We start from the raw sequence: 15,938 nt of genomic DNA, 5'->3' as shown, positions 1-15,938 counted from the left end.
ATGTGTCAATAAATATTTATTACAAATAAATGTACTTGAGAACCAGGTTCATAATTATACAGTGTGCAAACAATGGAGGAGGAAGTGGCATCGTAACCAAGATTGGAGAAGTATAGTAGAATTAAAATGTGGCTTGATGAGCATCCCAAACAATGTTCAAGATTCACAGTAACATTAAATACAGATGGTAAAATCATGCTAGTAACTACACCACTCAAAAATAGTCACGCTGCTGAAGCCAACATTGCTTTGGAAGTGGTGATATACACGGGGCAAAAAAAGCCCATTAACAAAGAAATCTTCAATTTCATCATATGAAGATATGAAAACAAATAAAGTGACGTCAAAGGAACCTCTACAGTACTTTTTGCATTAGCAAAAAGGTCTTAATCACTTGACTTGTGACAAGACAAAGCTTAGTTCCACCATCTTGACTCAGGAGTGGAGAAGGAAAGCAGTACAAACACTAAATGCCACCAAGTTCAACCAAGTTCCGCTGAATTCGAAGTGCAGGCTTCTGTTCGGAAGGTAGTAACAACCATTGTTCCAGATTCAGATATTCAAGGTCCAACATACCATGACAGTCCATTAGATGTATGATGTTAGCAGAGTTCGTGTCTTTTCTGGCCGTCCTTACTTAGCTATCATTTCAGAGGAGCACGTTTAGGAAACACTACCACGTTTTGCCATGTTTCTGAACACATTTCAGACATGCCTGAACCACTGCCTTATGCAATAAGTTCTACATACCAGAAATTTGGAAAGATAGAGACTAATTTCTATTTCAGGCCAGTGAAGTATTTCAAACAATGCCAATAATTAAACAGAAGACACTGGGCTGTGCCCATGGACAGAAGGTAGACGTCTAGTCAGTGTCAACGGCAAAGCGTACTAGACTGCAAATGTGCCCAAATTAGCTCAAAGAGTTTTCTTTATGTAGAGAAAAATCTAAATGCTGCTTGCCAACTAAATACCATTTGCGAATATTTTCATGGCATGAAAATCCTCAGACACTCAACTCCACTGTCAACATACAGCCTAGTGCGACTGGAAAGAAAGACCTAAAATTTCTTGTGAGCTGTTCCCACAGTCTACTGGACTCAAGCCATGTTACTGATGTGATCTCGATTATTCTATGTATGACAAAGCCTAGCTGTCCGACACCGATTCTGTGCCATTCAGTGCTGCACTTTGAGGTGTGCTGGCAAGAGTCGTGGCTATGCTCAGTTACCAATCATCATTCTGGGTTCTAGCTAGCACGAAAAAGCTGCTGCAAGCAAAACCAAGATTTCCTTTGTAACCACTGTTCCTGCACTAAGCCGGACTATTAGAGAAAAGAAAAGGCAATGCTAAGTGGTGCAAAATGTTCGTGAAAGAGTGCCAGCACTGCACCAGAGGCCCCCATTTAGGCATGAATGGTGCTCGGGCACACTGCGCTGCACAGGTCAACTAAGTTTCAACAAATTTGTACAATGGCGAATAAGCCCATCTTATTGCAAAGCAAAAGAACACGGCACAGCTTGCTGCTAGGAAACAAAACAGCATGTTTTTTATACAATATAGTTATAACGATGAGAATGACTCCCAACAAGCCACATACAAAAGCCAACAAAAGAAACACAAGTGCAAGTAAGGGAACTTACGTTTTGTGTAAACATCCTTGAAGATGAAATTGCCAACATGCTTCACTTTCACAGCAAATTCTGGAATGAATTGAAAAATGGGTCAAACAAAAATGAAGGGAGCTCCTTCATGCAAAATAAAAAACTGAAATTATTTTAGTTATTTTGCCCATTACAAAAACAACCTCAATGAATGTCACCACCTTTTAAGTCTGAATTTTTTCACATATCCTTTCCCAACGTCCAAAAAAAAAACCTCTAACAAGTCAATAACACAACTACCATAATCAGTGCCATAATGAACCTGCACTTCTCAAAACTGGACAAATATAGTAAAGCTTAAAAAAAACTTGCATAGCTCCCAAGAGCAGCCTTACTTTAACTCAGAACAGCTCTTCAACTAGATTAAGTAAATATTCTGTATTATTCCAATACAGACAATTTTTAATAAAATGAAAAACAATTTTAGGTCACGGATAAAATTCTGATTAAGAATGCAACCTTCTAATCTCGTGGGAAAAAGAAACAAGTGGATGGTACTCATTAATCATTCATTAATCTCTTAGCAGCTTGAAACGACCAAGCTACAGTGAGATTCAAGTACTTCATTTCTACACAATCAAAATGCTACCAAAGCATCGAACATTGTGCTTTGTAAGATTTTATAGTGAGTGGTATACTTCCAAATTGTTTTTCAATAGGAATCAATAAAACTGGTGCCTCAAAACTACAAAATGAGACCACATTAAACTGCTCAAAAAATTTCAAAACCCAGAAGGGCCACTGATCAATCTAAGTTTGAAATTTTGTTATAATCTGGTTGTTGCAAGGCATCACTTTCTGAACCAGGGGTCGTAAACATTTCTTTAGAGGACTCATAGCAAAGTTACAGCCACCAAAATCAAACTACAGCACCATACTCCTCTCCTTCCCTCACACCTTTGAAGAGTTGCTCTTTCCTGCCTAGTTGACTAGCCTCTGCAAGCAAAATTCACTCTCCTCCTCCGCTTTTATTAGGAGGTTTGAAGTCTGATGAAGTACACCAGGCACAGACATCATAAACCCGCTTTGGCAGATATCTTTCTCTTGCTTTTTGCTACTTCTAGGATGTGAGTGCAGGGAAAGAGGCACCCCCAGGCGGTCTTTTGTTCAAAAGGTGAGAACGGAGCTTTCGGCGGCACACTCATTCACCCCTTATAGGGCTGCCTGAACTCAATGGGCAGCCGAAGCACGGAGGAGGAGCTCTCTCTGGCATTTCTTAAAAAAGAAGGCCAGTGCATGCATGCTTGTCTCTGTGTGTTTGTGTACTTCTGTGCATTTGGTCTTTCCTGTGCTCGTGGTGAGTGAGTGTATGTGTGGCACAGCACACAGGACACTCTGAAGCATAGCATACATGGACAAGAAACTAAAAGCCTTCTTTTTGTGCTGTTGTATGTCAGTACGAAAATGAGAGGCGCAACAGAAAAACACATGCAAGCCGACCAAATGATGTGATGTGCTTCGCCAGTCAGTCAGAGACAGTTCAGTTCAGTTCAGTTCACTTTATTTTCCTTTCAAGTGAAAGTGGAAGACGAGGCAAAAGGTGTGTAACCTGACAAGGCCTCGTCTCCCATGTGCAGCTCGCAACAGGCAACACGTTACGACGCATACAAAGGGAAATGTCCTGATTAACAATACAGCAAATTAAAAAAACAAAAAATAGATATACAAGTTACATAGGAACACACAATGCAGTTTACAGTATAACACCACCTTGGAGCGAAACAAACACATAAGAGAATATGCGACAGCGCGAAGATGAGAACAAAAATGCAATAAAAATATGGATCTGTATTTGACTGGAAATATCATGACGACATAGACTGTAAGGAAAAAAAAAATCAAGAAAAACGAAAACTGATCATTTGGATTCAGATGGGTGCACCTATATTCAATAAATATATTCCGTGGTCTTTAGGAATGCTTTATATGCTGATTTGAAGGAATTAAATGGTAACGTAAGATCAATCCTGTGTTCATGAAGGTTTAGTAATTTTACTGCTTGATATTCAATATCCTGTTTGCCATAATTGGTTCTGGCTTTTTTTGTTTTATGTACAAGGGTTCGAAAGCTATAATGCGGAGATATATCTGTGTACCTTGTGTACAGCTTTCTTTTATGGATGATTTGCATCAGTTTAAAGTAATATACCTTGTTGGCTGGTAATAAATCATATTTTAGGAAGAGTGGCTGGGTTGGCAAGTCACTTATTTTACATTTGTAGTTTTCAAATAGACGTAGAATGCGCTTCTGCAGTACAAGCAGCCTATCGTAATTTCCTTTCGTCGTGGTACCCCAGACTAATATTGCATAAAGTAGACGCGAGTAAAATAATGTGTAATACAAAGTTTTTTTAAGCCAGAGAGGGATAAGAGGAGCTATACGGCTAATACAACCTACGGCACGGGAAAGATCGGTTAGAAGGTGATTAATATGCGGAGTCCAGGATAAATCTTCGTTAAACCAGACACCTAAAAATTTTTGTGTAGACACCTGATCAATATATTCCATTCTGTATTTAAGTGTAATGTTTTCTTTAGAAACTTTGTTAACTGGTTTGAATAGTATAAACTTTGTTTTGTGCGTGTTCAGCTGTAAACTATTGTTCTCGAGCCAGATAGACAGCTGGGATAGGTAAAGATTGGCTTCCTTTTCGATCCCCTGGACATTTTTGCCCGTGAAAAATATACTAGTGTCATCAGCAAAGATGGTTATTTCAGGTGTGTGTTTAACCTCAGTTATATCATTTATATACAACAAAAATAGTGTGGGACCTAGTATGGAACCTTGGGGTACTCCAAGTTTTATTTCTAGATTTTCCGAGCGCTCTCCATTGAGATTTACGAATTGGTGTCTGTCTGATAAATAGCTTTTAATAAGGTCTGATGCAACGCCTCGTATTCCATACCTGTGGAGCTTATAAAGCAAAGTTTCATGGTTAACTGAATCGAAGGCCTTTCTTAAATCAAGAAAGATTCCCAGAGTGTACATTCTTGTTTCAATATTTTTTATAATTAATGATTTTACTTTAAGCAGGGCCTCTTCGGGCGTCTTGTTCTTTTGAAACCCGAACTGAAAGGGTGAGATTATCTTGTGTTTCTGGATGAACCCAGTCAAACGATTATTTATAGCCTTTTCGTATACCTTTGAAAATACCGGTAAGACTGAAATTGGTCTGTAATTTGTGAACTCATTTCGCGTTCCTCCTTTGTGTATAGGTACCACTTTAGCTATTTTAAGCTGATCTGGAAATATGCCAGTTGAAATAGATACATTTATTAAATGTGACAATACAGGGCTAATTTCAGACGAAACATACTTCACGGTCGAGGCTTGTATGTCATCATAACCACTTGCCGCATTTGGCTTTAACTGCTGTATTAGCTTTTCAGTTTCCGCTGGCGTAACAGCACTTAGTACTATAGACTTAATTTGTGAACATACATTGCTTCTGTTGTCGGCTGGGTGTTGGGGGCACATTGCTGTATTGATAAAGTACTTATTCATTTCATCTGCTAACTGTTTGCCGCTGTATACATTGCTGTTTAAAAACATTTGTTGCAATGGGGGGGAATTTAGGTTTTTGCCGACGAGGGCGTTTACCTGTTTCCATATTTTTGCAGGATTACTTTTTATTTTCGAAAACATTTCTTCATAATATTTTAACTTCGATTTCTTTATATCAGCGTTTAATTTGTTTCGAAATTTCTTGTACTTCGCAAATAGGTTTACGTCTTTAGTAGCAAGAAATCTGTGGAACATTTTATTCTTAGCTGTTATTCGTTTAAATAATGCGTTATCTATCCATGGTTTCTTTATTTTCTTTTTGCGCTTTTTTGCTCTTTGTAGAGGAAACGCAGAGTCATAGCAATTCATGAATATATTTAAGAACGCTTCGTATGCTTTATTTGCTTCAATCTCTAAGTATACTGGACACCAATCCACCTGTTGAATTAGAGCTTTAAATGTGTTGAGTGACAGCTCATTGATATTTCTATGCTGGAAATAATTGTCATTATTTGTCTTTTGCGATAGGGGATGCGTGACGTAAAAAAGAGGTAGATGATCACTAATGTCGGACGAAAGCGTGCCAGAAATGAACTCTGAGGCAACATGGTTTGTTACACAAACATCAATGGATGTAGAGCAGCTGGGAGTAATTCGAGTTGGTTCGGTTACAGTATTTACGCAACCGTACGATGCAATAAGATTATTAAAATCACGTGAATGAGTGTCATCAGAAATTGTATTGATGTTGATATCACCCATGATAAAGAATGGCTTTTGACAAGATTTACAGTATTCAAGCACCTCCTCAAACTTTTCCAAAAAACGTCGCTTATAACCGGTTGGCGGTCTGTACACCACGACAAGTATAAATTTATTTGTATCAATCCCTAAGAACTCAACGTCAGGATTTGAATCCGTAATGTCATCAATTACATCACTTGCGTACTGGTGCCGCAAGTAAATGGCGACACCGCCACCTTTTCCGTTTCGATCCAACCTCATGCACGAGTAATTACAAATTTGAGGGGAAGAATCGGTTCTATCTAACCAGGTCTCACAAAACAACAATGCGTCAAAATTCACCTCTAGTTCATCCAGATAAGTAATCAAGTCATCCTGTTTGTTCCGTATGCTTCTCAAATTCAAATAAAACAGAGAAAAGCATGGTTTAAAAAGGCTGACCCTTTCAACAAGTGAAACACATTCTGTAGAGTCATCCATTGACACGTGCAGCATGAATTCCCGGCTGACACAGGGTGTTGAACCGAAATTTTTTCGGGTTCGGGTTCAGTTTCGGCTCCGGAGACACATTCCGTTCCAGTTCGAACCGGTTCAACCCAGCACGAACCGGTTCAAATGGGTTCAGGAAGAAAAAAAAAACTTCGGGTGTGTTTTTTTTACTCCACTTTTTTAACATTGTGTTTTCTTTCCTGTTCCAGTACATAATTAAAGCTGGAAATTTATATAGTAGTCCGTCTATTGTTTTTGTTGTCACATGTGATGAGCTCCACTGGTCGTACAGGCCTCAGCAATATGTTTATAATGAGTGAGAGACGATTAGACCAGGATGTGGGAAAAATAATGAATATTTTCATTAGCACGTAACCAACTAAAGCTGTCACATGCCGAAAGAAAGTTAAACGAAAATAATGTTTCCTGCTGTGCTTTTCAGCTACACAGAATTTCACATGAATTTTATTTCAGAGCAAAACCTCCATTACTGCACATGCAACAATGTTTCCTCTGATTTCCACTAAATGACTTTGAAATCAGATCAAGGTCGAACCAAGCACACAGCCCAAGACTAACGACGTATAGTATATGCCATATGTGTGAGTGCATATTGCACAGCACGCGGATGCTTTTGGATTTCGTGTTTCTATGAAAGAGAAACGCAAAGGCACCTGTGTGTTATGGCCCGAAAGGCGCTGACAAAAGTCCCCTCCGCCACATATTAGTGTTGCAGTGGTTATCGTATTTGCTGGCGAACAGATCAATTAATTGTATTGCTACTGAGGCAAAATGCGATGTTACCACCGTCTTATTGCGCGTCACGGTTGTCGGCATAAGCATGCTATGTACATTCTTCTAGAGCCACTTTTAGGTTAGTCGCATAATTTTCAACAAGCATGACATGGCATCATGGCTGCTCACAAATATTTCATTATCTGCTTATCACCTTCAACATAGTCTTCAGCATTCACACACTTCTGGATTCAGTGCTGCCACAGCTGGTAACAGTTTTGGAACAAGGTTTTTGGAAGGCCCTTCAGGAGATTCTCAGTTTTTGCCTGAACCTCTTAAACTGAGGTAAAATGGGTTCCCTTTAAGCAAGATTTAACTTTAAGAAATAAAAAAAGTCGCATTGAGCCAAATCAAGTGAATAAGGAAGATGCTTCATCACAGTAAGGTTTATGCTGATAAGAAACTGCTTGACAGATAGGGCCGTGTGAGCGGATGCATTGTCCTGGTGCAACAGCCATTCATCACTCCATAGCTGTGACTTTTTTTTCCTAATTTTTTTCACGAAGACTTTTTAGTAGTTCAATGTACCAATGTTGATTACCAGTTTGACCACTGGAACCCACTCAATCATTACAATTTCACTCTGTTTTGAACCTACACACTTAGTCTCGTTTCTTATGTGTCACACCTCATATGTCCACTATCTTGGCTTTTTTACTTCCAAGCCCACTAGAGCAATATCCAATTATTTAAGAATGACTCCACTTCATGCTTTGTTTAAAATCAATTCACCTTAGAACTAAATATACTTACATATGATCAGTGGACAGCAAACAGAACGCGTCTTTTAAGTTTTTCTGCACTTGTTCACAGGAAGCCGCTGGGATATCGTGGAACCCTGCTGCGCTATCGTCTGATCTGCGCCAGTACGTCCGGCTGACAGTCGAAAGACCATCGTGTCGATCTTCGCATCGATAGCCACGGAGCCACGTGACCACAAGTTGGCTACAAAAAGGACCGACACTACAGGCCTGCTGTCATTCACGCGGCAGCAGTGGACAGCAACCAGAACGCATCTTTTAAGTTTTTCTGCACTTGTTCACAGGAAGCCGCTGGGATATCGTGGAACCCTGCTGCGCTATCGTCTGATCTGCGCCAGTACGTCCGGCTGACAGTCGAAAGACCATCGTGTCGATCTTCGCATCAATAGCCACGGAGCCACGTGATTACAAGTTGGCTACAAAAAGGACCGACACTACAGGCCTGCTGTCATTCACGCGGCAGCAGTGGACAGCAACCAGAACGTGTCTTTTAAGTTTTTCTGCACTTGTTCACAGGTTGGTGGTGCTTCTAGCCTTTCTTATAAAAAACAAATTTTATCTTGTCCACTGCTGCCACTTTGAAGGGTTTTTTTAGATTTCTTGACGATGCCGGATGAAGATGCAAAAGAGTGTTTGTCATGTCATGGCCCGTTGCCTGAAGATGGCATGTATATTACGTGCACTGGTTGCAAATACTCGTACCATCTAGGCAAATGCTCTGGGGTGAAGACCACTAACTTCCGTACCAAGGGTGCTTCACTGACGTCTAGTTGGATCTGTCCAACCTGTGAACTTGGACAGAAAAGATGTAGCACCGTCCTCACGCCAACTGAAGACTCAAATATTTTGAAGAGGTTAAAAGAGTTAGATGAAAAGGTTACCCTTATCCTCCCCCTCGTGTACAAAGTTGACAATTTGACACAACTATTGAAAACAGTCAGTGACATTGAAACCTCGATAGAATTGCTTTCTGACAAATACGACACAATTTTGAACAAGTTAGACAAGCAGGACTCTGACATTGCAGCCTTAGAAAGTAGAGTCGAGAGCATAGAGTCAGGAACGTCACCGAGCACGAACGAAGTCAAACTAAAGCTAAATGAACTTGAACAGTACAGTCGCAGGCAAAACATGGAGGTACATGGACGCGCGGAGGAAGCAAATGAAAACCTGCTAAGAAAAATGAATGACCTGGCTTGCAAACTTCAGCTACCCCTGCTTGAAAACAGTAACCTGGACGCACTTCATAGGCTACCAGCACGAAAGGGGAAAAAGTCGATCGTTCTTGCTCGGTTTGCATCTGTCCGACTAAAAGAAGAGTGGATGCGGAACCGCTCACGCCTTGAGGATAAAGCACCTGACCTGAAATTTTTGGACAACCTCACCCCTTTCAATAAGCGCCTTCTTTGGTTAGCGAATGGAAAAGGCAAAGAAAAGAACTATCGCTTTGTATGGCAAAAAAAATGGTCACATTTTTGTGCGGAAAACCGAGGGCGTCAGTGCAATCCGCATCCGTGATGAAAGTGACTTTGATAAGATGACATTTGCTGCATCGGTAGTGAACTTCTACTGTGAATGACAGTCGCAATGGAGAGCAGCCGTTATCACGATGCCACCTCCTTTAGATGTATCAAGATTGCAAAAACTAAATCTGGATGCTTTTCTTTTTATCATCTGAGTGCATGTAGCTTAAAGAACAAAGAAGAAGAAGTAGGTACTTTTTGTTCGACATTAGATCATGATTTTGACGTGCTTTCTTTCACTGAAACGTGGTACACTGACTTGAACGATGTCTGCTTTCCGGGTTACAGATGTGAAGCACTGTTCAGGAAAAACAAAAAAGGGGGTGGTGTAGCTTTGTACATGAAAAACAGTATTCCTTATGAACTGCTCCCGCAATGCACAGTTTTGAGCCCCGCATACGAGTCACTTTTTATTCAGACAGGTGCATTCATCTTTGGCGTAATTTATCGGCCACCTTCTTCGTCCCTTCAAGAGTTTTTTCATTTTTTCGACGCTGTATTAGATGATTTTGCCTTGCAAAGTAAACCTGTGGTAATAATGGGTGATTTCAATATTAACATGCTAGAACAGTCACATTCTGTGAATGAATTCGTTGATATAGTATCGGCCAATGGGTTTTATAACATAATCACAAAACCTACCTGCATCACACACTCCAGCGAAACACTTATTGATCTTTGTATAACAAACAGCGATATTCACGGTACAATAGCAGGAGTACTCCTGAGTGACGTCAGTGATCACCTATCAACTTTCTGCTTCATTCAAAGGTCATATAAACAGATCGTCGAACGTACCGATCGACCACAGAATTTCTGGGTTATAAGCAAGATCAAAATTGACCATTTTCGTCAACTCGTTTCCTCTATAGACTGGAGCGAATTACTATGCGAGGAGGATCCTAATATTTTGTACGACAGATTCTTGGATAAAATAATAAAGTTGTATGAATGTGCTTTCCCAGTTGTAGCAACAGCCAAATGCAGAAAAGGAAGGAAGCCTTGGATTACGCGAGACCTGCTTAGACGAATCAATGCACGAAATAGACTTTTCAGCCAGTTTATAAAATCGAAAGATTTGTCAGTCCTGAAAGAGTATAGAAAAATTAGAAATAAGTTAGGTGCTGATATAAAAAAGTCTAGAATTAACTATTACGCTCAGAAGTTCTCGGATGTTTATTTTGACCCTCAAAAAACCTGGCGTACAGTAAAAGATCTTCTACAGAAACCGGAGAAGAACGTACCAACTCAAATGACAATTGGAGGAACTGATCTTAGTGGTAAAGATCTTGCTAATGAGTTTAACAGGCGCTTTTTGGCACTTGGAGCCTTTCGTGCAACAACGTCCAGAAATACTGGACAATATGTAGAATCTAATGTACAACATAGCCTTTTCCTATATCCCACAACTCCTTCAGAGGTTAATGACATAATACTTGGCCTCAAAAACAGCTGTTCCTGTGGTTTTGATGGCATTAAGGTAGCACCAATTAAAACAATTGCTGACTTAATAGTTAATCTACTTTGTCATCTGACAAATCTAATCTTGACAACAGGTGTTTTCCCCGACAAAATGAAGATAGCAAGAGTGGCTGTTTTGTTTAAAGGCGGTGCTGCAAATATCATCAGTAATTACCGACCTATATCAGTTCTCCCGTTGTTTTCCAAATTAGTAGAGAAAGTGATTAATATTAGAATCACTAACTGCCTTAATAAACATGAGTTAATCTCTTTTAGCCAATACGGATTTCAAAAAAATAAATCGACTGAATCTGCTTTGCTTAGTATCAAGGAAAAGCTTATCAAAAACATAGAAAATCATCTGTACACATTAGGTGTTTTTCTAGATTTTAGTAAAGCATTCGATTCAATTAAACATGATATACTTCTTAACAAACTGCCATTTTATGGAATACGAGGGGTTCCACTTAAACTATTGCAGAATTACCTTTCATGCCGCTCTCAGTATGTTGTTGTCAATGGTTTCACCTCCGAGTCTGAGTTGATTAAATTTGGGGTTCCCCAAGGGTCAATTTTAGGACCTACCTTGTTTCTTCTGTACATTAACGACATTGTATCTCTACCAGAAACTCCTCCTATCATCCTTTACGGCGACGATACAAGTGTATTTTTTTCAGCAGAAAACTTAGACTCCTTAATTCCACATGTAAATTTATGGCTTGAGAATTTATCTGATTGGCTTATTGCAAATGAGCTAGCATTAAATGTTGACAAAACAAAGTACATTGTGTTTACTCCAGTTAACAAGGCTGTTCATATTAGTAATGAAGTGATATTTCAGTCGCGACCACTAGAACGGGTTTCAGAAATCAAATTTTTAGGCGTTCAGTTTCAGGAAAACCTGAGTTGGTCTTGTCATGTTCGCTTCATTAAACGCAGTGTTGCACAATGCATTGGTATGCTCAATCGGTTTCGTTTACTGTTGCCTCGTTATCTCCGGCATCAGCTCTATTTCAGCACTGTTCACTCGCGGCTACATTACTGCCTGCTTGTATGGGGCAGCACTTCGAGGACAAATATGGAAAGCCTCTATTTATTACAGAAGAAAGGTGTCCGCTTTATTGAAAATCTATCACGACGTGACTCGACATCATTACATTTTAGGCCAAATCGAATTCTGGACATTGAATCATTATTTAAGCTGCGATTGTCAGAGGTTGCCTTTTCAGATTTTAAAAGCAATCCAGCACTATTCATATTCAAATATACAAAACATGAGCCACATTACGAATTTAGGAAAACCATTTTTATCAAGAACAACTGCCGGACGAATTATGGTAGACAATTATTCAGTTGGCAAATTCCTAACCTCCTGAACCTCTATCCTGACCTGATTGATATCATGAAAACCTGTTCCTCTCTGCCTGCCTTCCGGAAACAGGCAAAGATTTTCTTCTTTAGTCATTTTCTTCAGTGAATGCCACGTGAATAAGTTTAAACCAGCTGGTGTCTGTAAGCAATGCAATGTTCGCATATTATACACTGTTTGGAAGATCAAGTTCTTCTGGAATGTCTTTCTTTTCGCTCTGTCAAATTAACGTATCTGTTTGTATTATTTTTTTGAAACAAAGGTGTTTTTTTTTTGTCAAGCAAACCTATCTGTGGGTATTGTTTGTTTTGTAACAAAGGTGTTTTTTTTTTCCTATGTATATATTGCAACGTGAAACCGTTTGCTGTGTTCTTGCTATGCTCCAAACTTGCTGTGTTCTTGCTGTGTTCCAAACTCTGTCTGCATGAATGCAGGGTGTCTAGGGCCCAGTCAGGTGACCACGCGTGTCACCTTTAGCCCTCTTCACCCAGACAGTTTTGTCTAAATCAAAATAAACTCAAACTCAAACGAAATCTAACCCCAGTAGGAGCCTTACCTCTCGTGCGACAAGACTTCCGAAAATGCTGAATGCGGTGTTCATATAAACATAACCAGCTTTTCATCCTATCATATCTATCACGAGTGGAACTGCTGTATGCATATATAATCGATTCACATTCATTACTCTTTTGTACCCAGAATTTCCATTCAAATTATGTTGTTACCTGAAGCTTCTTATTAAAATTTTATAATACTCTTATTAGGCACTTTTGCAAACTCTAGTTATGCCTATCCATACGCAAACAGAACTGAGGTAAAGACCCTTGCAAATCACCATATCGCCAGCACCTGTCCTTTAGTAGCTAAGCCTAGCACTAATTTTTGTTATGTTCTTTGTTTATCGGCGCCGGACCACAGACTTACCACTTTGTTTGCTAAGTGAGATGCAACTAGACTGTTGTAGAAAAAGTATGGTCATGCAGTTTCTACAATGTTCGAGTTGATTGCTGGTGGTTTAGGTGCTTCAGCTTTAAATAAAATGCGGAGAGTGATTGGCATTCTGATTTCAATGACCAGTGTGCTTGTTTTACCAATGATGAGATGCGGCAGCACAATGACACAAGGATGAGAGAGAAGTTTACAGGACGAGCACTAACTTTAAAAAAATTACGTATTTAAGCACACAGTCCCTAGCAGGAACACTCGCGCATGCGCAAAACCTTCTCACTCATAGCCGAATTTTAAACTTAGAGGGTGAGAGTGCTGGCAGGGGTAAAGAAAGCCCTACCATTAAGCCCAAATCGCTACTCTCATGGACTATACTTCTGGACTTTGCGCACTTTTACAAAAGCATTTTACCGGCTGAAAACACTAAGAAATGGCAATGTCTACAGGAAGATATTTTGCAGCTGCAAGTTACGCCATTATTTAACAGCCAGAACCATGACAATACCAAGTGCCAGGAGGCTGCTTATTAGTTTTCGTCCAACTGGCTAGGCACATGCAAGGCCATATGCTTAATCCATGATATCTGCAGCCCCAAGGCTGAGTGATCAGTCGAGAACATTGTTGCTGGCTCCTCCCCAGCAAGCATTCTGTGCAATATGCCCATTCTTGCTTCGTTTTGGTGCGCAGGGAAGGACACTAGTGTTACAGGTGACATGCCCTCGAGCAGTGTCACTGTTGTTTTGAAAGCCCATGTGATAACTAATCCACAGCATGTCCTGCTTTCTGCAGCCTCGTCTGTCTCTATGGTCACAGTAATTGAAAGGCAGAACAACAATCTAGTTTGGCAATTTAGGGCTTTTGCTCTCGAACATGATTCCAAGAAATATTGGATTACCCTGCAGAGGTAATCAGGACGCAATTCGTTTATCTGCATCCCTTTAAACATGCATTTAAAAAATGAAAACAAAACATGTTACTGGGCTAGTTGGTGAAGCATAGTTTAGTAACAAGTTATTCAGCACTATATAAAAGACACGGGCACAGGAAGGAACGCAGCGTTCTAGTGTTTATTCTCATCTTTTTTTTTTTTCCTCTGCGGAACCAAGCACTTTAGAAAATAAAAACTTCGAGTTCACGCGTACGCACACACGATACAAAAGGAAAAAAGCTTGTTATTCTGCTCGCACAGCTGGAAAAACGCAACATTAATGATCCCAAATCCAGTCATACTGAGAAAAAAGTTGCAAATGCGCAATACAGAACCGAACCGTGCTGTACGCTTTCATCGTATGAATTTAGTTTATGGGGTCTACCATAGCGACTAAAGCTCTGAGGAATGCCGTAATGGAGGTCTTCGGGTAATTTGAACCATATGGAGTTATTTAACGTGCACCAAGTACATGGGAGTCTTGCCCTGTCGACATGCAGCAGTCGCGGCAGGTATCGAACCGGGTCGCCCGCCTCAGCAGTCGAGCGTCCGAACCACTGAGCCACCGCGGCACGACACACAAGTGGTAAGCATACGAAGCGTTTCGCAGCGACAACTGATTATTTTTAGGGACAGAAAAAAAAAAAAAACTGAAACGCATGCGCGCACTACAAGTCACCGCAGCGTGACATTTCGCGCGACGAAAACCCGCGCTTATCGCACAGGTGAGTCAACGTCGAGAAAACTATGACCCAGACGTTTTTTCTTGACGTCAGGGGTCGCAAGCACTAAAAGCAATCTACAAAAGCACTTTCACGCAAAAGAACGACAGTTATCCGAAATTAGCGACATAGTTTCGGTAACGAAGATCTCCGACGGAGAAGGCAGTCTGCGACAGCTTCATGATGTTTGGCGGTCACCGCGCGTAAGTAGTTGCCGAGAAACTCACCTTGCGCACATCGTGTTCGCCAGACGTGTTCTATGCGACTCGCTTCATAAAAGGAACGGCATACTTGGGAGATCACTGCAATGTCTTTGCCATTCAAATAACTGAAGATCTTTGCTAAGACCTCAGGCGGAAAGGACTCCATGATGAATTTATTGATAGCACTAGCGCTGCATTTTTTAACAAGTGTGGAGGCATTAAGTTTCTGTTGACAAATGAAAATGGAAGTTACTTCGTTTGGGTGAAAATTTTTTCTTTCCTAGCAATAAATCATCGTACACATAACGCAAAATACTGTTCAAAAAAGTTCCTTTGCGATCATCATATACATGAAACCGTGCGCAAGCCCAATGGGCCGATGCATTTATCATTTACCTTGCTATGCGCATTCAGACGATTCAGAGACGCAGAATTCGGGGATATGCCAACATAAATTGACTACACCGTCTATGCGTCGAGATATGTTATGTTTACATTTTTAAAACAGTACATGAAAGTCGTTTAGAGTGACTCCTTGGAGGCTGTAGTGGAGGCTGGCTGGACACTCTTCAGCACGGGTTTCTCAAGCAAAACACAGCGGTGGTGTTTTCTCTCTCTCTCTCTCTTTTTTTTTTTTTCAAGAAGTAGCTTATCCTTTTCATCCAGGGCGCAGAGACAAGTCCTCGTTGAAAGCTCTTCCAGGGTCGCCCACTACAAAACAAACTCATTTGGACTCTGTCACATTGTTGCTTTGGTCAGGAACAAAAACAAATATCCGCGAAAAGAAGCGCGCAGAGCAAATCGTTACTGTGTACCCGCCCAGAAT

At 40.4% G+C, this 15,938-nt stretch overlaps 1 protein-coding gene across 1 annotated transcript in view; it reads right to left on the bottom strand.

Moving 5' to 3' along the window:
• LOC146203241 (F-box only protein 31-like) overlaps positions 1-15,423 on the bottom strand; it is a 72,918-nt gene extending 57,495 nt beyond the window's left edge. Inside the window, exons 1-2 of the mRNA XM_084588608.1 lie at positions 15,137-15,423; positions 1,644-1,703 (exon numbers count right to left, since the gene is read on the bottom strand). Of these exons, the coding sequence (XP_084444734.1) occupies positions 1,644-1,703; positions 15,137-15,278 (202 nt within the window). The 5' untranslated portion in view covers positions 15,279-15,423. The remainder of the gene's footprint in view (positions 1-1,643; positions 1,704-15,136) is intronic.
• Positions 15,424-15,938: the final 515 nt, after the last annotated feature.

The sequence above is a fragment of the Amblyomma maculatum genome, chromosome 1 (genome assembly GCF_055883805.1).
Source record: "Amblyomma maculatum isolate TAMU_Amacu chromosome 1, ASM5588380v1, whole genome shotgun sequence".
NCBI classification, from domain to species: Eukaryota; Metazoa; Arthropoda; class Arachnida; order Ixodida; family Ixodidae; genus Amblyomma; species Amblyomma maculatum.
This window is presented reverse-complemented; position numbering and strand designations above follow the sequence as displayed.